General features: G+C 34.2%; 1 protein-coding gene and 1 long non-coding RNA gene across 4 annotated transcripts; one reads left to right on the forward strand and one right to left on the reverse strand.

The window, feature by feature from the left end:
• Positions 1-1,006: 1,006 nt before the first annotated feature.
• Positions 1,007-1,434, reverse strand: LOC148180354 (uncharacterized). Its single transcript, XR_015769785.1, has 2 exons — positions 1,263-1,434; positions 1,007-1,127 (listed from the first exon to the last, which is right to left on the reverse strand). It is a non-coding gene; the product is annotated as an uncharacterized LOC148180354 (long non-coding RNA).
• Positions 1,435-1,531: 97 nt separating this feature from the next.
• On the forward strand, positions 1,532-24,191 carry kay (transcription factor kayak). 3 transcript variants are annotated; one of them, XM_088032537.1, is made up of 4 exons: positions 1,532-1,759; positions 22,934-23,099; positions 23,154-23,467; positions 23,522-24,191. In XM_088032537.1, the coding sequence occupies exons 1-4, from the start codon at positions 1,628-1,630 to the stop codon at positions 24,092-24,094; spliced, it is 1,185 nt and encodes a 394-aa protein (XP_087888663.1). In that variant the 5' UTR covers positions 1,532-1,627; the 3' UTR covers positions 24,095-24,191. The 3 variants fall into 3 exon arrangements, with proteins under 3 accessions (XP_087888663.1, XP_087888672.1, XP_087888677.1); XM_088032546.1 differs by lacking the exon at positions 1,532-1,759 and adding an exon at positions 13,551-13,751; XM_088032551.1 differs by lacking the exon at positions 1,532-1,759 and adding an exon at positions 22,378-22,662.
• The last annotated feature ends 246 nt before the right edge of the window (positions 24,192-24,437 follow it).

The raw sequence follows: 24,437 nt of genomic DNA on the forward strand, positions 1-24,437 counted from the left end.
ACATTGCTGAACTGTTCTCCCAATAATTTAAATTTCTAGTATTCAAATCCATAGTAACGTTGCTGTTGTATTGTTGGCGTTTGTCAGGTCGGTTAATGAACGAGTAATGTAACTATGGTTTCACTTGAACGATGCCACACTGATCGGCATTGTTGATTCAAAAATTTTGTAAACAGTTTTCAGGCATTTCTCAGAAGATTTTTTCGATTTTTTTTTGCACCATGCCTTTGCGCAAAATGTCCTTTTGGTAACAAATTCATTTAAACCTAAAATTATTGCACAGAAATCGTTAACTTTGGCATTAAACTTTTCCTCTTCAGTCCATCATATCTCGAAAAATTGAAGACATTAATTTTTTTAACATTTTTCCGGTGATCTATGGCATTGTCTGATGATACAATATCACAGTGGTGCGCGACTTTCCGGACATCCTGTATGTAATGCATGTATTTAAAAGTTTTGATGTCTCATTTTTTTTTTAATCTTTGATGCGTTTAGAATAATTATGCATTATTATTAAATTTATTGAGATCATCTGATATTTCAATTTTTTACTAAAAATAAGAAGTTTGTATAAAATGTATAAAAAAATGTAATTAAAAATTTATTATTCCAATTTTGACCTGTACAATGTAACTTCCTGTACTTCTGAGGTATTCGAATTTTCAATTACACGTGAACTCTATTAAAACACGTATTTTAATAAAAAGTTACCCCACACGTTTACTATTTTACAATGCCAAAAATATTTCACCTTTCCATATAAAGTAAAATATCGATTTTACGACAGTTCGATGTATCAGATTGATTTTGTTCGAAATGATCCTTAATGAATAAAAAAAATGTATGCGTTTCATCTTTTTAATTGAATTGCTTTATTTCGATTACACTCTGTATACGTATTTGAATTGGCCTCATATCTTATTAACACTCTGCTAACGAGCTATTTATAGTTTTTTGGTATAATTGTTCTTTAAATAGCTAATGGTTCATTGAAACATTCCGCTCAAATCTTAAAACTTTAATTAAACATTAAAAATGCAATAACAATGCAACAACAACATGAGTCATCGTTTATCAAAGGTTGTGGTTTGAGCTTCCGGTGCGAAGCAGATGGAGATTAGCACCTAAAAAAATACAAAAAAGTAACATCTCTTTCAAATAAAATGTCATATTTCAACAAATCAGAGAACCGTCCCACCATCGAGTATGACTCATCGTTCTCCGAAACGAAACATCAAACCAAGTTAAAACCAACTCACTTCGTCCAACTCCGGCGTGGATCGCCTCATTCCGCTTTTTCTCCCATTTCCATTGGCCCGCCGCTGTTTAGTCATCAGGATATTTTTAGTTCTGACATCAGAGTCAGTGGTTCTGAGAAAGGGTTTCCCTTCGTGGCGTGAGTCATCCGGTGGTCGTGTTTTTCTTATGGTTCGTTTGTTCTCCTGGCAAAATCGGCGAGTTGACGACGTAACAAGTGTTTGTTTACCGGTTGGAGTTGTCAAAGACACCAATAAATGTTCTGATTTGGAGAAAACACAACAGCTGCTGTTACATACAATCAAGGTTATTACTTTCGCTATCGAAACACGGTGTGATAACAACAAAGTTCATTCATTGACACAAAATGAAGCTGGAGCTCAGTGATGGGATGTCCAACAATTCGGACTTTTCCAACGACAGCCAGAATTCGCAAATGTCGAGTACGGACTTTATGACAACGATGGGCAGCGGAGTTCTTGTGACGCCCACGACCACGGTGAGTACCCGCAAAAGAAATCGGTTAATTTTGCCATTCTTGGCTTTAATGGAATCTTATCGGACCAGATGGTTTCGATTTATTACACGGCCTTCGTTTCATGTTTACAACGTGATTTTCACAATGTTTTGACATTTTATGTGGCGATTCTCTAAGATAACCGAAACGCAATAATTTATTGGTTTTCGTAATGTACGCAAAGACACAATAACCATCAAATATCAATGAACTTTCATTCTGCTTATGCAAGGGAAAATCGAGTTACCCGCTGTCAAAGCGCGTTTAACACAGTTCTAACCTCAAAATGTGAAGGTTCGAACGCGATCATGTTGTTGCTAAAAAATAACAAAACGTTCACTTTACATTTCAAATTACTTCAAAACTGTCGCTTTGTTACAGTAGCCAACATAATAGAAATTCCAAAGCTTGCTGGAATCTCGTTTTTTCCTATACTTTTAGGGCCGGTTTACAAAATAATTTGATTGAGATTAAAATCTAATTTAATGAGTGCTGCTATTTGATTGGCGGGAAACAGGCACATGTCACTTTAACATCTAAATTTTTAATCACAATTAAAGATTTAATTTAGAGTCTGTGAACTGTGTGAACGGGGCCTTAGATTTCAAAATAAGAACTCCAGTCAAATAAGAAAGAAACTTTGAAGCTAATTGTATTATAAAATGCTTGTAGATATGTTTCAATTAATAGTACAGTAGAACCTCGCAAATCCGAATTAATTGGGACCAAGATGTTTGTTCGGATTACCGAGAATCTATTCAGTAAGGGGAAATATCAGCTCAGACTTTAATATTGGATTAATAATATCCATTTAAATATCATATAGCTAGCATTATTTTAAAAAATGTATGTTAACAAATTAAAATTAAAGAAGCAAAAGTCTAATAAGCCCCTGTTTAAATTACTGGGGTGCACTGTAATTATGAAACCATAATTATTTTTTTAGTTAAAACATGTTTGTATCGCATAAAAATCAACACCAAGAAGGCTTTTCAAATGAAAGTTTTAATGCATATTGTAAATTAAATCAATTTTTCTTTTTTTTTGTATAGGATTTTATTAACTCAAAATGACATGAGATACACCTGTGATTGACATTTAAGTCAGCAATAGTTACTCTCGAAGACATTGTTAACTTTATTTTAGTTTTTGGAGCAAATTGCAAATGCGTGAAATTTTGAGACTTTTTTGATCGTGATTGTACATAAGTCGGTGTCAAATTAGGGCCAAAATCCTCCTTTGACGATATGAGGAAGGTCGAATTTATCTATAAAAGTGTCTTTTGCCTGTTTACACGAGAATCTAATTGTCAGAAATGTTAAATCACGAACCAAATTACGACATACATACGTTTGACGTTTTTTTTTAAATATGTATGTAAATCTTTTTGACAGAAACATAAAAATTTTGAATTTTAAAAAGGTCGGTAATACGGAAACTTTTTTGTACTTTTATTTAAATGTATTCCAGGTATGTATAAGTAGATTTCTCAACCAAGGCAGCGTTGTGACGTCGGTAAATAATTATGACTCACTAAACTTTTTACGTCATTTATGAAATTAGAAATGAATATTTTATTTTTTACGTTTCGCAGTTGAGTTTTTAGATGAAATTTTATAATAATAATGCCAAGTTGGGAGTGAATTACTCTTTTTAGGGTACCGCGTGTTGAAAAAAAATGAGAAAAAGGAAAATCGAGATGCCAATTTTGCTGGGTACATACGTCGTGTTATTGATTCGTCCTTGGCTGTCAAAGTGACAGTTCTAAAGCAAAAAGTGGCGATGTTGTCGTAAAATGTAAAATGGTGTGAGATGAAGATTAAATCAATTAATTAATATAAGTAATAAATAATAATGGAAGTAATAAAGTAGAGATAATTACTATTATTTATTTTTAAATAAAGCTTTTGGTTTTGTCATTTTGAATATTTCTACGTACAGTAGAACTTCACTAATCCGCGGGGTAGGGCGGAACGGTCAAAATGTCGGATTAATCGGAGATTACAATAAAGCTCGTATTTTTCATTGTTAAAAATAAATTACACATTAAAAGTTATACAAAACATTTAAAAAAATGTAATCGTCTCGTGTTGCCATACATATTTTGAACAAAATTAATCAAAAATGGTTAAAGTAAGCCCACTTTGGAACAAGTTAAAATAAAATCCGAACACCAAGTTGAAATAAACACCTTGTAAATGGGAGAAATTTCCTTTATTTCATTTTCTGAGAAGTTTTGGGCCGCACGTGCCACTGGATCTATGAATTCCACAAAAATATTAAATATTATTAGAGTCGGTCTAGCGGAAGGCGGATTAGCGAAGTTCTACCATATTGTTTAATAACACATGTGAGCAAAATTCATGGGCGTTTTGATCAATTTGTGATTTTAAATTTGGCCGCTTTTTGGCAATTTAAGGTAAAATTAAAAAATTAGTCTTACCAGCTTTGATGTGAATAATTCTGAGTTAGTTCTATTTTAGAATTGTATTTTTATCTTTTCTAAAATTCCTACGAGGAAAAAGTAAAAAAGTTTAAACCATTTTCCGGACAATTACAATTGTTTTATTTCATTTTTGCTTCCAAATTCTAATATATACCGGGTGTTCCACGGATTGCTGAACATATGGGCATAACATGGGAATTTGATTTTTTTCCTGCTTTCCCGAATTTTCAAATTAAATTCGATTCATGGCGGATTATACTCTAGATATTACTCTATTTTAAATTTCAGGTTTTTTATGCAATTTTTTGAATAATGCCGCTATAACATTGGATTCTAAAAATGGCTCTCGAATTAAGAATCTTTTAAAGCACAATCCACCGTCAATCGAATTTAATTTGAAGATTTGACAGAGCAGGAAGGAATAAAATTCAAGTTCCCATGATATTTCCCTATGTTCAGCAAACCGTGGAACACCCGGTACTAACCTTTGAAATGTATTTATCTACAATCGTACAAAAAGTAGGCGTTTTTTCAACAGATTTTGGTTCAAAAAGTTAGTGAACTCTGCCTATTGTACACTTTTTGCTTACATACGACAAATCTGCTGTCAAATTTTATTTATTTTGACTTTGATGACAGATGATTTCTAATATTTTTCTTTATAAATTAGAAATGAAAAAAAGATAAAACATTGTGAAATACATGTTTAAAAAATGTCTTCATGGGATTCGTGACTTTTAGGTAAAACGCTCGGAAACTCGTGTTTTAAATCATCCACTCGTGCAATTAAAGAATGAGTTTTTAAACTTGCATAATAAATCACTATTGTTATAAAATTTTCAAAATTTTTTATTTAAAAATATTTATCTATTATAGAAAATTGAATGGTCTGTTAGCAACACAAAAAGTTCTTGAACTGGGGAAGCTCTAAAATTTTATGACTTTATATTTGATTTTTGAAAATCTTCCATTTGAAATCTTCCAGATTTTATGCCTTTATGATTATGATCAGTTAAGTTCTCTAACATTTAATACTTACTGAACAAATCTGTTTTCCAATAAACTATCCCCAAATTTTGTTCTTTTTACGAAAACAGTTGACTGAAATTCAATAAATATTGAATTGCCTACGGGGAGCTAAACAATTCCAGTAAATTATAACTTTCCAAGAACTTGTCGTGTTTGACTGTAATTATCGTGTTTTTACCATCCAAAAGTTGACCTAATGCACTTACTTTTAACTGAGGCAACATTAAAAATGTTGCAGTCTGTTTTAATAGATATCTAATGGAAAATTAATTTCCATCATAATTTCATTTAAGCAGTATTCCCCGAATTTGATTCATTTGTTTGCAATAAATTTTTAATGCACCGTAATTTAACGAACGGACGTCAAAATGAGTCGGCGAATCTTCATGAATTGAATATTTCGCAAAATTCTAGTCTAAACAAATTACATTTTTCCCTGGGACTGTACCCAGTTGCATGTGCCATTTTTACAACTAAATATGCACCCCTGTCTTTTTATTGATCTAATAAAAGGGGAACGTGAAAGACGTGGGGGTGGTCAGCCATTGGAACCGCGGAGGGACGTCGGGCTCCAGCTCTTGGCGCCTGTTTTAGCCATCACGCACATATCGAAAGCGACAACCTGTCTCCAAGGTATAATTTGTAGTGGCGACGGTAATAATACGAATTGTTAAGTACTTAGGAAATTATGCAACATTGTTTTATTGGGTTTAAACCGCCCATAAATGAATATTTTCAAATTTTTTATCCACAATCGATACGTCCGCTGCATCGAAATTGAATTACGGCTTGATTGGAAATGGATTTGAATTCTCACCCTCGCTTCGCGTTGCACCCCAAAACTAGTTCTCCCCTGACCTTGGCACAGGCAATCGATAAATACATTCGGCGAATGAAAACTCACAAGTGGTTTGATATTTTTACAATTTTTGGAAAGAGATTATTTACAGACGTTACCTTGAGAAAGAATGCCAAACAGTTGGCAAGAGATTTACGTAAATTTTACATGTAGTTATTTGTTTTATTGTTATTGCATGCTGGAAAGCAAAGAGAAATTGCACTGAGATGCAGAACTTGCGCAACTTTATACAGCATGTGGTGGTTTAATCAACGTTTAAGTGCGATTGAGATAAAACCTTGACCTTGTTTTTGAGAAAACTGTTCACCAAACCACAAAAAGTGATTAAAACGGCGTCGAAGGAGGCTTTGGAATTCGGATTGGGTTGGTACACGACTGTCAAAAGATGCTTTGATATGACAGACAGTAATTGTTGTAATTTCGTGTGGTTAGTCAGCAAATCATTGTTAAATATCTTTGTTGTTGCGTTAAAACTATCAGAATTACAAATTTTAATTTAAAAATTAAGAAATTTATATCGCGTCAATATCAAAATTTTCGTAAAATGTTTGTTTCTGTAATAAAATCGTGCCATTTCGTCCAATTTATAGGCAAACCACTATTAGTAACTTGACCTACTTTTATTACATTGTTAAAAATTACAAATCCCCCCTTAATTCAAGATTTTGAAAAATTAAAAAAGTAATTCAAAAAAAATTACTGTTCGTAACTGTATTAAATTTAATGATAGTATCGTAATAACTACCTGACTTACAAATTCTAACTCAAAATTTTAGAAATTTTGAAAATTGTGTTTTCTGTGAACAGAAGTTTTTATTTTTTTTCCTTTTCTATACTATACTTTTGTAATTTTGTACAGTTAAAATAAGCAAATCACTATTTCAAACTCCACCAAATGTAAGTTTTGTACCATTAAAACAAATTCAAAATTTTGTAAATTTATGGCTCGTCAAAACAGTAAATTTTTCTTTCGAACTACAATTTTGTAATTTCCGATACTTAATAAGCGAATCACTATTAGCATTTTCATAAAATTTTATTGTTTTATCTAAATCTAATAGAATTACAAATTCAAATTCAAAATTTTGTGAATTTGTCTGGTCAAATTAGAAAATTTCTAAAAATTTTCTCTTGCGTTCTAAAATTTTGTAATTTTATACAAAAAAAGGGCAAAGATTAGTAGATTTTATCTAAATTTCGTAATTGAATCGTTAAAACTTTCCTAATTCAAAATTTTGAAAATTAACGTCGTCTTAAGACATTTTTTTGTAATTTTGCATAGTTTATAAGCGAATCACTATTACCGACTGCACCAAATCTACGTGTTGTTCTCACTGAAATTATCATAATTTCAAATTTTAATCCAAATTTTGTAAATTTATATCGTTAAAACAATATTTTTCTTTCGTTACTACAATTATGTATTTTCCGGCAACTATTAGCAATTTCATCAAATTTCATTGTTTTATCGTTAAATCTAACAAAATTACAGATTCAAATTTAAAATTTTGGAAATTTATTTACCGTCATTTTTCTAAAAAAAATTCTTTTGTGTACTACCATTTTGAACACATAATTGGCAACGCACAATTAATAACTCCACTTAATTTTATATTTGTGTCGTAAAACTACCAGAGTTGCAGATTTTTATTCAAAATTTTGAAAATTATCGTCTCAAATTAAAAGTTTTGTGTTTTTTTTGTGCTATAATTTTGCATAGTACATAAGCAAGTGACTATTAGTAATTCAATCAAGTTTTATTGTTGTATCGTTGGCACTACCATAATTACAAATTTTAATTCGATATGTATTTTGGAAAATGTTTTGGTAAAATAGATACATTTTTTTTGTAATGCATTTTTGTAATTTTCTCCAAAGGAAATGACTATTGACAGTTCAACAAAAATTCATGATTGATTATTGATTACAGTAAACTTCAGATTCAAAATGTCTCGTCAAAATTGAAATTTTGCCTTTTGTACTACATATACATATTTTGTAATTTGGTATCACTAACAATTTTCTAAAATTTTATTTTTTGTCCTATAATTTTGTAAATTCGTATAGTCACTGTGAATAACTCGACCAAAAATTTCCGACACTTTCAGTTTTGATATGTTCGAAAAGTAGATCAACCAGAGTGCAAGGGTACACTCAGTATGAAACTAAGGAAATGGAAAACAATCAAACGATTTAAATAAAACGTAGCAGCTGTTCGCTTGCCCCAGTAAAACAAAAATACGCACCTACTTCAAAATATTCATACTTTTGTAATTCCAGCAAGTCGAAGTTGATATTTGGAACCGCTTTTCCAAAACAAACAATTCGAAAGAATCCAGATGTTAGCATTAATAATAATTAAAACTGTGACGCGAAATATCTGTGATATTATGATATGTGAATGTAATTGCAATTAGTGGCAGTAGTGATTGCCTTTGATAAAAAAAACGACTATTAAATACCTGCTAACGTATTAAACTTTGTGTATTGGAAAGTTGCGTCATCTTTTGGTTGACGCAAATCAGTCATAAATAGTTATTTTTTTGTTTTTGAATAGGTCAGCGTAGCTACATACTTCCATAAATTAGATTCATCAATTTTTGTTCGAGTGAGCCATCAAAGAGTCGTCATTATATGACCAAATTTTGTCTAAAAGTTTTTAGTACCTAGTTTAGGTAGGCCTCGGAATTTTGAATCTGTTGTTTTCTGTCAAAACATCTCTAAAAGTTAAAGGTTAGACATAATCATCCTGACATTTCCGAACTGTCAAATTCGGTCTACCAACCCACTAAATTCCAAAGCCTACTTTGACGCGGTTTTTGTTTGAGCATGTGCTATCAATAAACTCTTGAAGTTCATTAATCTGTACACTTTGAGGTGCAATGATAATAAACACTTCCATGATGGGATAATTGTAACCTTTGGCTGTTATTAAGGAAAATCCAGTTAAAGTGTAATAAACCTCGTGCCATGATCATGGTCACCGAGTAAATGGACGATTAGTATTTTTTCAAACATCCAAGACCTACATTATGTAGGTTTTCAGGTGTTTTAACGACTCTGCTTTGTTTTGTAATTTCGTAATCAACAACAGTCCTTAAAATTTTTATGAGTGCTCCTTTCTTCGTCCGATCCCACATGCATAACGGCTATATTAATGACGTCTTTATCGCAGTCCATTCGGTAGACAAGCTATTTTCAATGTTAAACGCTCATAAGTCGTAACAATTATCAAGACCAACGGCCGAGCCTATTAAGATCCATCAAAATTTCAAGATGTCCCTTGATTACAACGTTGACACTAATATACACGTATTCTTTCCTTTAACCGACTATGAAGTTCAAATACCGCATTGACCAATGACCCCTTTGACGACCCGTAAAACGGCAGCTGAAAATCAAGAGTAAGCGCTCATGTCAATGGATGTCGGGTGTGGTCGTACGCGATGCAAGCTGAATGTAAGTGGGCGAATCAAACACGTGCGAATATGCCCACAATCGTACAATAAAGAAGCATTTTATCTGGTCAGTAGTTACAATTCGCGTAGTTCGTTGATTCTTGGACACCAGTGGACGTCATTTGATTCGTATCCAACCGCAAAATTAACGGCGCCCGTGGTTTTATTAATTCCTTGTAAAAGAGAAGAGGTTTGGGGTAATGGGGCATTATATCATCGTATTGATTGTAAAACATTAGATTTTCTTTTAATTACTGTTAAGTTTGAAAAATGTGACGTGTAAAGAATGTTCCAAAAGTTCAGCGATCTGTTGTCTGAACTCACGCTGGTCTTCAGTTTTGGACGGCTGCTGTGTCTACCAATGCACACAGCTATACAGCGTGTTCCAAAAATCGGTGTTCAGACTACAAATGAAATTAAACAGAACTTGATATCGGAAGCGAAATTTGTTTAAAAAATTTTGCAATTCTTTGCAGTTTTTATCAAGTGAGCGTCGAAATGGATCAAATGACATTTTTATATGCCAAGGTTGTGCACTGGTAACTTAATTACATACATATTTAGCAATACTTTACGTCAAACGTTAGCCACATTTTTTTTGAATTCCATTAAAAGTTGTTTTTTTCCATTTCAAACAGGCGGTAAATCCCAAAGTTGTTTTTTAACGCGTATTATTTAATATTTTGTTTACTCTTGATTAAATAATCACACGATTGTTTTCACTGGGTAAAAACAATTGAGTGCGAATTGGTGCAATTAATGTCAGAACTGATTTTTGTTATTTTGAATGAGTTTTTAATTATTTGTCACTGAAAGGTAACGTTATCGTATTTCAATAAAATTTTTGTTTATTTTGTGTGGGCAAATATTGACTCGATCAATTCGATTATCGCAAAAATTGAATTTTTTATTTCAGGTTTTTCCTAATAACATTTGAATCACTTTCTTATTGTCCTGTTTCCAAAAATTGTTTGGTGTAAATCTGGCTATAGAAAATTTGATGAGAAGTGTCACAAATAATGTCAAATCGATTGAGGTTAAGGTGCTATCTGACATTTGATGACATTTTGCGATTGCATTTTGGATCTTCTATTTAATCATTTGTTACAACCACAGAAATAAATCAGTAGAAAGTCGTTATACCAACTTAATTTTGTATTAAGTGGACACTAACCAAATGTCTTTTTTCAATTCACAATATCAAGTACACATCAATGCAATGACGTATGTCTTTTCTTGATCCTTGATTTGGTGACATTGGCGCATTCTCTATTAATTTGAGTACAGTGTATAATAAATATTATAACGTACGTTCTCTTACTGTTTTATGGTTTGATTACCACACATTTGATTGACATTAATTAAAACAACGACTTAAATCTTATCCTGTTGGTAAATTACATAATACTGTACCTAAGCTGGGATTTCTCTTATTTTTAATACATATTTCAGTTCATGTTTGAAAAATTACTTATATGGATATGTAAATTTAACCTCAAACTGTCAAACATACACAACAAACAGAATTACCAACTGATTTCAGATTCCAAAGCTTACATCAAAATTGTCGTGTTTGTTGCGACTTATTTATTCGAGCACGACGATATAGTGAATAGGTGGCCGACCATCTACACGCACAATGTCCCACTAATTTCGGACCACCTGTCGTATTATTCTTTACGCATGTCGTAGATCAACTTATACTGTGATACTTTACAAGATTTGACATTATTGATATTTAAAATTGCAATTTGAAATACAAAAAGGTGATGGCTGATGGCACAAATTTATTCTCGTATCGACGCGTAATAGTATTTTTTTCTCAGTTCTAACCTAACATTTCCCTGGCAGGTGTTCGATACTACGACATGCTTCCTAATTAAAATTTGACTGTCCATGGCCGGCTTGATGAAACACCACGCGGTTGAAAGAAAAATTAAATAAAATCTGACACATAAATCATAATAATTTATTATACAGGTGGTCCACGATGAGTTTTGCAAAAATAGAAATGATTTTGGAAATAATAGTAAACGGATAAGACGAATTGAATGAAAATATCCACATTTTTATGACACTTCGGGTTATATCGGAAATAGCAGTCAACTTGCTTATTTTAAATGTAACATCCCCTATATTAAAAAAATTGTACGGTTTTGTAAACATGTAAGCCATAAAATAAAACTTTATTTACGAGATAAGTAGACTTTTTTCAAAACCGCCCGTAATATACAGGGTATGATTTATAGACTGTTAAATTAAAGTAAAATAACTTTTTATTAATAGAACAGCCTATATTTTTTAAAAAATTTGTAGTTTTTGAAAATAATGTCTCAACTCATCGTGGACCAGCCTGTAATAATACCATGGATACGTGTGATGAAAAATTGCCGATATCAAGCGAAACCTACATTTCTTATCGTGTTTGTTTGGTATTTTCAGTTAATTTCCTAAAAATTAAACTAGAAAATTACTAGAATTGATAAGAAATGGTTCCATTCATTTTTAATCTAGAAATTACTTTCTGAAAATTCTTATTATTTTTGTTATTGATTGAACGATATTGTTTATTGCGGTTTTTCCAAAGGATATGTTTGTGCGAATACCTCACTTTAACTACTATTATAATTGTGTACACCTTGAGTGGAAAAAAGTGTTCCCATAATATTTTTATGTAGTCCACAGAGTTTTCTTTTCGGAACTCATTTTGCTCGTTCTAAGAATCGAGATAGAGATGTACATATTTTATAAAGCTGCATTCCTGGACTTGGCATGAAATGAATCGCAAAAATCTCTAAAATGTCCGACTAAATTAAATACCATATGATCTTATCTGGACGCCTATGAATTGTTAACTGTCAAAATCTCACCAGTAATACGAACTTATTTAAATCCAGAGCCCTCTTTTATTGATAGCGTCATAAAACAGTGGCGTGTCATTGCAAATTGCAGGGAGACGCTATAAATTAATTATTCAAGTAACGGTTGCAATTATGTGTTGATGCAGTGAATATGAAGTAATTTTCCACATATTTTTCTTTGTTTTTATGTTATGCAACCTCCAAATAATTAAATATGACGACGGCGACGTTTAATTTATTGATGTGACGCCAATGGTAATTCGATGAAATCAAAGAAAAAAAAAGGTGTGAATTTTTTCCATTGAGTGCGTTAAGAGGCTTTGGAATTTGAAATGGGTTGGTAGCCCTGCTGCACCTAAATTTTAACCTCAAACCGTCAACGAGATGCTGAAGCGAATTTCAAATTTAAAGTTCGGATACGTGCGATTATAAAATATCTATCGTACTCAAATATACAGGGGGTTTGATGTAGTATCCTATATGGTACATAAAGTAGAACTGTTTTTTAGAGCAGACCTGATTAAAAAAATAACATTCTGATAATACTTGTAAGATTGATGTCATTCTTGGTCGTGGAACAGTTTTGTTAAGGTGATTGATGACAATAAAACTGTCAGTCATCTGAATAGTTTACGCACCGCGTCGAGGCGTGGGAAATTTTTAATCCACGTGCTAGTTAAAATCAGTGGGACCTATTTCGTCATTTCGTGAAATGATTGCGTAATATGGGGGGGTTGTTTGCATTTTCCTTTCACAACTTGGCAGAGTGTTTTTTGGCGAAGGTGCCAACAAGGATTTCGGCGAATCGTGGAAATTCCAGCATTTCGTTTCCTTCCTACTTCCCCCGGATGCTTCCGCGAAACTCTCGAAAAAGTCGGTCCTCTCACAATCGACACGACCGGTTTCAATATTAAAGAATCGTTCCGGGAACAATTACTCGAATCCCCACTTGAACGCTACTGAGCGTTTACGTCACAAGTGACATGCCAATCACGCGTAAAAGACAAAGATGTGGATATGGCGTGACCGTGCTGTAGATAAAGACAGTTGGAGCGTTCGGCCTTGTGTATTAAAAGCTGTATTTGCAATCGCGCGATACCAGTTGTTTCACTGACGTCTTTTGGTTTGGACAGTGATAGCAGACGGTAGTGAATCAGTGTTACAAGACGTGTTAATACAAATTTTTGTTGAGAAATCAATCGGGACTAACAGCACCCTTATGTCTCAATTAGTGCCCTTTTTGAATTTTGGATTGGAAGATTCACAATCGGAAGAGGGTGATTTTTTGTATGGCTACGAGAATTTTCAAAATTCCAAGATGGTAAGTTTAACCCTCTAATCATTCAATTAAAGAGGTAGGAACTCTTTGAAACTATAAAAGACATGAAGTGGTACAGTGATAGTGGATTAATTTTATCTGTTTCCTCGCAAATCTTATATTATGCTTACGCAACTCATTGTTTAAAATGGATGACTCATGTTTTTTTATATCTATTCCTCACTGATTTTAAGCCACCTTTATGACTTGTGTTTATGAAAAACAAACCTCATTTGATTTGCACTTCTTATGCTTGGTACTGACTTTTGACTTTGCTAATTTTAACGCGTCGTATTTCCTCTGTTTTGCGCTAATTTAGTACGGGGAGTCCCTTGACTAAACCAAATAAATATGTTGTATATTAAAAAAAAAAGGAAATATTGATTGAGTGTTTTATCAAAAGTTATGTGAGTGAAGCACCAGGTCAAAAATATTCGTCGTTATTCTGTGTTCGATTAATTTTTAGACAGTCTTACATAACTGAAAGTTATTAACAAACTCTAAAATATACAGAGTGTTCTACTAAAACATCTACATACAATTGTCTGTCATAGATCAGTGCGTTGACAATCGTCAAATAAAACGGAACAAATCAATCCAAATTGAGTTTGCAATTGTTATTTACATTCGAGCAACTCTCCAGCAAATGCCGCCTGAAGCTCAGTGCAAGATTTGTATAAACCTCTTTGACCGGTAAAACTACCTAAAATAGAATTAAAAATGTTGATCTAATGATGTTCTAATAGATGGCGCCACCAATAAAATTAATTATTATTTGATTTTAAGTTGTAAAAATCATCTCAAATAACGAAACAACTTGGGAAAATAATTCTTTGGTGTATAATCTTTGTTGTAGTAAAAGTGGCTTTTCTTTTAAATACCCCTGAGTGCACTGACTTTTTTGCCGCACCGCTGCTGCTTTTCAGCACTGTTGCAATTGACTCGAAAAAGTAACTTTTTAAGTGCGGTCAAAATTAATCCCAACCTTCTTCTGTGTCAAGTTGAAGTATCTTTGGACTGATAAGAAATTTTAATTGTATGTACGTGGGCGACGTAAATAGAGCTTAATAACCATGTAAATATAACCAGTAGATTCTAGATTGCATTGTTCTTAATTGCTAACAATTACTACTTTCATGTCGTCCAAAAATAGTCATCATTTTTAAGAAAAATTTCGCGGTATTGCAGTCATATTGTGCAAACGCTCTTATTCAAGTTTTCTTTGTGTTGGCCACCGTAATTATCGTTTCACTTTTCCAGTTGTACACGTTTTCCTTTGTTAATTTTTTCTTGTGCTTTTGCACGTATGCGCTTTGTTTTCTGTGCTAAATCCATGTTTTATTTATGTAACATTGAAGGAACAAGATAAGGGTGCACAGAAGGACGATTTGTGGACTAAAAACGTGTTCTATCACGTTAGATGGTGTACAATAATGAAATAACAATTTGGTTATCGTCAGTCAAATTGATTGTTATTATCAACATCCGCGATTTAATTAACTTTCTGTAAATTGCTGGTAACTGTTGATTTCGTTGTAATTTCCTTCAAGTTAAAGGTGAGAAAATCGATAAACGCCCAGTTACGTTTTATTAATCATAGATATGTAAAAATGGTTGCCGCTACTACTGTTAATTTCCACGAAAAGAAGAAACTTCTAGACTAGTCAAACATCTCATTGCGATTATGCTAATGACCAGCATATTTCTTTTTACAAAACAGATCCATAAAAATTCCAGAAAAGAAAGTTCAGTTTTCATAATTACCTGTTATGGAATTTTTGTCACCGCGCTGGAATTACCGTTAAAAGTTGTATAAATAATATCGAGAGTAATAACAAGAACGATATGTTGTAATATGGTGATTTTATGTTGATTGCGCGGATATAAGTAAATCTTTCTTTTTCCGTTAGTTCCGTTTAGATGTCTGGTGTCCTCTTTCTTCACCTGTTGGAATAGCCATGACGTCATGAATGCGTCATGCAGTCACTATCATCGTCTGTTGGGATATCTACTGTCGCTTTCTCTCAAAGATTTGAATCGCCCGGTCAAGGAACCAAATTGGAAACTTAGATCCGCATTTTTCGTTATTTCCCCGTGACAAAAAAAGCGGGGTTAACAATCTGACAGCTCGCAAAGACCCCGTGATCTGAAAATGACAGTTGATAAGCCAAGACGCGATGTCAAAAGTTTCATTTGTTTCAAGGCGTTCTACACTTTAAACCCATGTTTTTAATAAAAACGGAAATTGAAAACGCCCGCTGATTTTTTTCTGCCAAGTCGAGGCTAACAATCAGAGAATGAAACTTCAGTATTTTTTTTTATTAACATTGAATTCACATGATCATAATTCATGAAAATACAAATTTTTGCAAAAAATGCTGACGTTATTAGGGGTAATGATGGTCCACTTATTTTACCGTACTCTTATAATCATAATAATTATTGCTATTAAAATAATTATAATTTATCTTCGTTCTTGATGCTGATTTAAATTTTAAATTTATGGCTATTTCTAAGAAGAACGAAAATAGAATAGAATTTTAAAATGTCAATGTGCATACTAATTATGCATCCTGACGCATTTGAAAACGCAACCCAAAATACATTTTCTAAAACGGTTTAGTTTCATAGGTAAACCACTAAAATATTTAGTGCGTTTATGGCGTTGACTTTTTAAATAGTCAAAGCCTTATAAACGTAAACTATCTACAATATTTTATCTCATTGGTCAGTTCAAGAAATTTTAAAACATTGATTTGAGGGTGATAAGATAACGTTTATGTTTACAGAAAAGAATTTAAAAAGTCAAAGTCAAAAACGGACTAAGAATTTGGATGTGTCAAACATTTTAAATTGCTACGCCATCTTAAATTCGTCATTTTAATTTATCATTACCAATCACTGAAGCTGGTTTTAAATTTGGCGCCAAAAAGATCTTTCAGTGAAAATCAACGATAGTCGTTTCAATGGGATTTTTATCGATTTTGAGGAAGTACCAACTGTGAACTAATTGAAACAACTAATTTTCTGCATGCTTTCAATCATTATTCCATTTGACGTCAAAATTAAATAACAAACAAATTAATTCGTAACGGTGGCTGCGGATGAGTTTTTATCTGCATGTGACTTGAAACTGCATTATAAAATGAATCGTATTATGCATAACCCAATTTCGAAAAAAAGTAGTTGAAGAGTTTTGAAAAAAAAACACCATTATTTTAATATATTTTTTAAAAACACCTTCTGTATACATGCTCAAATAAAACATGGATTTTTAAATACAGAATTAAATTCTCTTTCAAAAGAGGTGTCATATGGCATGTCAAAAATGTCAATGTCAATTTCATTATGGGATATGAAGTACACGCAAAGTAGACTCTGTATTTTGAAATCTGTTGGTATTCATGGTTTGACAGTTTGAGGTTATGTAAGATCAGCAGGAACCGGTGCTACCAACTTAAAAATGCAAGCCATAAATCATTAGTCGTACCGCACGACCCATCCATTCCAGAAGGTCTTGTCTTTGTTATTTCGAAAGCGTGTTTTTAACAAGAACCTATTTATCGCCTCTCAGATAATTAGCCTTTCAATGTAAATTGTTTTGTGTATTCTGTCGTGAACGTGTGGGTAGGTACCAGGTTCAAAGCCCTACCTCAATTTAACGAAGATAAAAACTTTTGGTTCTCATTTAAATATTTGTTAAGCAATGCGATAATGATCCAACCTTTGCCCACCACGAAAAAAATCCGACCGCATTGAGAACAATTGATAACGGAATAAAAAATGCCCATCGGAGTACGCAGTACGACGCCGCCTATTTTACCACCAACACCATCAACAGGTTGGTGCCGGTCGGCGCACGTTGAAATTCACAACGTGGTGTAAGACGCGTTCCACCAATCAGAGAGAGGGATTTTATACAAACCATAGTCTTATTCGCTTCGTGTCGAACGTTTATGGAAGGTCGTGACGTCAAAGTCATGTGAGTTATCAGTATCTGACACAAGGAAAACAATTTCAACTATTCCGAACGATACGTCGTCAGTATTCCGACGGTGGTTGGTCGTGCATCATTATCTTTGTCTGTTTTTACATGTCCTGCGATAACAATCCTTTGTTTTTGTGTGTTTGTCCTGTTGGGTTTGAAAGTTTTCGTACCGGAATAGTACCTATTTCGCAATTTGGATTATCTAGATTACAAGGTACGTAGTTAGAACGTGTTTGTTTAATTTCGTCTGTCTTTTGGTCACGCATCAAATCCTTATTCCGGAAATGCCATTTTACGGGGGAATGTTGAAAATATCCGCTGCTAACGTAATTTGACTGGATGTTATACTTTTAAATAGGTGCGCGGTTCAGGGAAAACCGTCTGCGATAAACGAACGCGGAAAATCCAGCGGTTTACAACCAGCAATGCTTTTGGCTTTCCTAGCTGTCAACGTTAAGAAATTGATTCCGTGAAGACCTTGAGGTTGTCTTATTAGAAAAAGACTTAGATGTTGTCTTCGCAAGGTTACTGCGACAAAGACCGCTTCTTGTCTTAATAATTTTCATGTAAACTGCCTTTGTTGATGACCCCGTATTCCTTTCTTGAAGCACATGAAGACGCTGTTTTATTGCGGCCGTATAACCACCAAGTACAATTCCCACATTTGCGCTTCAAGGTCCCAACTTATTTATCTGCTTTTGTTTTCGCATTCCTATTCCACTTTTTCCACTTTATTTTTAACAATCAATAGTGTTCGCGCCTAGCTCATTTTGAAATCGTCCGATAAGTTGTATTTGTTGCTTGAGCAAACACATCGCGGTATTTGTTTTAACGAGTAAACGCCTATTTACACTAGGATAATGTACGTTTTTGTTGTAAAAATTGTTCGTCAAGAACACGTGTTGAATCTCGTTAAAAAGAGAAGTGGTTGCTGGCATCGGTATGTAAAGCATTTCCGACTACCGCCGGTCGTACCGTGAGTCATCGTCGACATCCTCCTGTTGTGTCCAGGTGACCCCCATAAAAGCCTCCGCCCTCACTTTTGTCTGGAAAAACAACAGGATCAACCTCCATCTCGTACCATGCTCCGTGCGATCCCCTTCACACTCTTCACTCCTGAAGGTCGTCTCAAGGCTACTATCATAGAATTTTTGCAGTTCAAGTTCTACGAAGAAATTCTTAGTCATTCTCGAAAGAATGCGGTTTACGTTTCATGAATGGATGGCGAATTTTACAACCTGTCACTTATCAACAAATTTGTTAAAACAAAACGAAATCGTTCCGAGTTTCTGAGGAGTGGGTACTTCGAGCCGGCGAATTAAACGAATTGTTGACTTACAATTAGTTGTGGCACCCACGTTCGCCAAGGTGATGCCATAACCTTTGGTTTAATGTAAATCTCAACTTCTACCTTATTATTAAAGACGAGTTGTGTCACGCTTGCATCATCAGAACTAAATACACTTTTCTGATGATCATGATGACCAGGTCTTGTAATCATGAAACAGATCAACCCACTTTAGTTGTAATTAAAATTTCAACATGTTAACGTGTTATTGATTGGATGAACTACGTTCCTTTTCGCACGTAATTAAACAGCCGCGACTGTTAGCTTCTGTTGATTTCTTCGGAAAATTTTTGAGGTGCAAGAACTGCAGATAGATAACATTTACGATCTGCCAATCTTCCTTCATGGTGGTGCCATAAAACTATAAAAACAATAACGCCCATGCGGCTGGGTCTATCTGGACCACCATAAACATCCATGGGGCGGGCGTTCCGAGATTTGTCGGGTAATTTATTTTTTTCTTGTTCTCTCGCGGATCGCGTTTGACCCTCTTTTGTTCTAAAGGACAACTTTACCTTCAGCTTAATTTCAATTTCCGCGCTCGATTTATAAACTTCATTTGGAGTTTCATCATTCATTCCATGTGGCTTTAAATGATCCGATTTAATGGGTTGGCAGCTCTGAGCAGGTGGCTAAGAATTCCGACTAAGTTCATAGTTACTTATTCGACATTATTTTGTAACGTAAAAAGGCTTAAAACAACATTAATTACCTCAGGATTTGAAGGCGCGAAGTTTAAAATGCGGGTTCGTGATTGGTTCCTACATATGATTTTAAAAATTCCTCCAAATTCTGGGACAGGTCAAATGAGAATTTGTCAAATCATATAATAAATGTATTTGGTTGTCATTTTGACAGCTGCCAACTTTGAGGTTTATTAAATGGAACTGTCTAAATGGAAAACATGAACACACAATTAGAGAATTTCTGAAGATCATTGAAGAGTTCACAAAATTCTCAGCTTGCGTCAAATTACTTCACAGAAACAAAAGACAGAAACAATCAACGACATGACATGAAATTTTAAAATCAACCAAGGATAAGTTTTTTATCGCATCATATAATTAATTAAATTAATTTATTAATTAACCATAGCCATTGACGCAAATTTATTGAGTTGGCATATCTTTCAATTTTTTATTTCTTTGCATGTTTTAGGTTAAGAATTCTAACCGATCGTACTCATTACGTTATTATTGGCTCTCGAAATGTCAAATAGTTGTCTTAATTTGACATTTGGGATGATATATGTGTTTTTAAAATTCATACGTGCAACATAAAACTGTTGCCAACGTAAAAAAACATCAGAATCATTGATCCATAACATTTCTATTCGCAGTTGACTTTGAGAAAAAAATGCATGTGATGAACACCACCGTGACAGCTTGACGTATGAAAATTAAATATTTAAGAGATTTAATAGTTTTCGAACAAGAACACAACATACAGTCCAAATGCCATGGCCTGCCTGGGATGGAAATTTAAAAAAGTCATCCTCAAGTTGGCTTTGAATTGTTACTTTGACAATTGTCAATTTTGAGGTTATGAGATGGAATGATGAAATTCATCAAAAGGGAAATATTGAGTAGGTGTTGTGATTAAATTATCGTAACAGGACGTTTCAAAAATGTTACCGAGAGTTAACAGTTCAATACGTAAAAATACTTGAGACAGAAACAAAATATTGACTTAATCAAAGCCAACTTTTTTATCGCGTGATACTTCTAAGAAATACAGTTGGTTTAAGTTGCAAATGCCAAACCAAGGTCAAAAATTCTAAAATTTTTATCGTAATTCGTTCCTGTTGCAAATGTGTTATGTGAATTGGGTTTTGATGTATAAAAGACGAAGTTCTGTCAATGTAATGTGTCGAAATTCAATTTATTTCTTACCGGTTTTAAACAGTAGTCGCATCTGAGGAGAAATTCACTTCACTTGAAACATTTTTTACTAATAAAGTACGTAATATTGATACACATCAAATTTAATGTCAAATTCTGGGGGGACAATGATGCCAACCCCGTCATCTTAAAATTAAAAGTCCCATAAAACGCAAAATTAATGAATATTCCGTGAATAATTTTGAAATCCTAATTGTATTTTCACATCGAAATTTTGTCAAATTTTGCACTTATTAATCGCTTGGTTCATGAGCGTAGGAACAACTAGGGTCATGGGGGCATATTTAATTAATTTGTGTGTTGTTAACACGAAGTATTAAACAGCTGCTATTTGTTTTTAACGTAAATTGCCACCAAAAACACCAATAAGATCGTATCAAGCCACATTATACGAACTTGTTTTCGCGCGACGTCTCCACATGATACGCCATTGCCTTACCGATGTGTCAAATTTAACTGTCATTTAATTTAGATTTTATAAAACACTCCGTATATTAAATTGATTGGCATTACCGGTCCAAATACCTTCGTATCTAAATAGAATGGCATATCCGGTGCTTGGAAAAAAGTGTCTGGATCGCCAGTTCTTTTAATCTCGTTGAAAAGCTAATCCATAATAACACTGATCCAACAAATGAGCAGATATACGCGTTGCAAATTAACTTGGCTAAAGAATAACATTAATCAACGTCCAGTGCGTACTTTTTTTTTTGAAACGGTGCCAAAATGTGACGAGCCTTGAATATACCGCGCGATGTTATTGTCAGCTCTTCTTTGTTCAGAAATATTGCCTTACATGAATTATTTATGTAGAAATTTTGTTTTAAACAAAACTCGTCAAGTTTTTTCAGCGTTACCGAGTTAATTTAGGTTGATTAACCGCATGTTTCGCCGTTTGAAACGGAAGTTGTGGCAATAAAGATGGCGCCCGCCTGTTAAAAGGACTCTTTGAAAGTACACTGCGTTATGGCTAATTATATCAAGCACGCTTAAATTGATAATGAGTGTTATCAAACACTTAAGTATATCTGTTGCCAATGTTTACCCACACGTCACACCAACTACACTAAGCAGGTGTAATTTGGACACTGTCCAGTTCCACTCAAGACCAAGATATTGTTATTAATGTGTATATTTCGATTAAGTTTAACGATTCGATTAAATGGGGGAAACTCCAGCCCAGCGTTGCCGATTTTGTTATGGATACTTTTCCACCAAGTCCGGGTCTGGAAGACGGGATAAAACACAGTTGGATCACATATTTCATTGTCATGGAAAGTGAAGAGGAAGTCATGGCGATAAGGCGTACAGAAACAATGAATTCTGAATGATATAAATAAATGCGAAGTAGTTAATGCGAACCTAAGTCTACCTCGATCTAAATAAAGCAGAGGTGGGCGACAAACCAAAATTCCCGCTTGGCAAATTCATTCTTCGACTGGCTGAGCCTCGGGTAACGCAAAAGCTCAGCAGTCATTTTTCGAACGAACGACTACGATTGTAAAGATAAAACGATATTCGAATATCATTCGTCGCTGATAATTTTTATTTTTTTACACACGCTGTGTATTTTTCTTTTTTTTTAAACGACGCCGGTGTGGTACTTCGATGAAAATGGCCTACTTAGATCAGAGGGAAATTGCGAATTTCCTCGCTCAGGAGTTGTTTTATCAGCAGGTATTTGACTGTCCTAATCTGTATCTTACCTCACTAAACTAACATGAGTTGCGCTTTTTCGGGTTGATTTCGTTTTATAGACAAATCCGCTCACAGTCCAAACGAACATCATTTCCTAGTTTAACGTTCTATTTTTAAATCTGACTGTATAACGTCAACAAATAGCGCACGTATAGTGTTGTTTTGTAATATATTGGCGGCGTGTGCTTTCTCTGTATTTTCGCGCATCGTCACCAAAATGTCCGTCTCTAACATCTTGTTTTTCTTGCAGTTTATAACTCTAGAAGGCATCAATTCGGGAGTACCAACCCGAACAACCCCTACTTTAACTCCGACAACACTTCGAAGCATCGAGCAGACTTTCATTGAATTGCAGTCGAAGCCGGAATCTCACGAAAACGAAGCTGGTTTTGTTCCACCTCTGGTGCATTCAATAGGTAGGTTATCGCGACTCCTTGCGAGAAAAACAGCTAACGGTGTCAATCCTCCAGGAAACAATCAGTACATTTCGGCATCGGATGCCGATATCTACTCTACGAAATCACAAAGCATGTGGCAGAACTCGCTGTCCCAATCCAGCTCCGATTCTAATACAAGATCGACACCACCCCTGACCCAGAAAACTAGTCTAATCAACAACACACCGAGTCAAACGAGGCGTAACATGGGTGGTCGTAAACCAACGAAGGATCTCAATATTAGTCCGGAGGAAGAGGAAAGACGGCGGATTCGGAGAGAACGCAACAAAGCCGCAGCGGCGCGCTGCAGAAAACGTAGAGTGGATCACACAAATGCACTAGTTATGGTAAGTTTCGATCAAATCGTGTTTCAACTCGGGACTTAATCCCTTCTTTTGTAGGAAACGGAAGATCTAGAACAGAAGAAGCAGGCTCTTCAGGACGAAATCCAACAGTTGCAGGCGCTGAAAGATGAGTTGGATTATGTTCTCGAATCGCATCGTTCGTCTCTGAATTGCCGCCTCCATTCGCAAAGTCCCCGCGAAGTCAAACCTTTCTCATCTTTCGAAAATAGAATAAACGGGGAACGGGTTAAGACAGAGTCCATCGAAGCACTACCAACGACTATAGCTGATGATGATGCGTTTTCGCTACCTTCGCCTGCTAAAAGAGTGATGTTGAGTTCCACTGTTCCGATCTCGAAACCGAGCAGACCGAATTCTTTGAATGTGATGTCTACAGCGCCTATAACAAAAAATAATAATATAAGCGATATAGCGGGTATTTCTATTACGACCCCATCAAACGGCATTCAGTTCAATTTTGACTCGTTGATGGTAGGTGGTACCGGGCTTACTCCAGTCTCAGCTCCTTTGGTGCCTTCTTGTAGCACGCAGCAGAGAAATATTCCTGCAAATGCTGTAGATATGACGTCACCTGATGCGTGCGGACCTCCGAAACTTGTTAGCTTATAAAAGAGAAAACCTGTAGCTCAATTTGTATTATGTGAAAGAATAATCATGTTGTTGTATTATTTTCTAGTTATTAAAAAGAAAAATTTATTTATTAATATTCTGTGACTTTTTTTCACATAAAGATTGAGCTACAAGTTAGTGTTAAGCCAAGAGATCAACGTTGTTGGACAAGCTCATTTTTAGCTAAACTAAAAATTTTTATTAAAATTGACTGCCGCATGTTCAGATGTCCAACTTTTACCAACCATGTTTAGTATTGTTGAAACCAAACCAAAAATATTTATTACTAATTTATTAGTAATGTTCTAAGTGTCATTTCATTATTTATTGTTATATTTTAAAA

The sequence above is a fragment of the Gnatocerus cornutus genome, chromosome 1, assembly GCF_029298725.1.
Source record: "Gnatocerus cornutus isolate USDA-ARS CGAHR chromosome 1, icGnaCorn1.1, whole genome shotgun sequence".
NCBI classification, from domain to species: Eukaryota; Metazoa; Arthropoda; class Insecta; order Coleoptera; family Tenebrionidae; genus Gnatocerus; species Gnatocerus cornutus.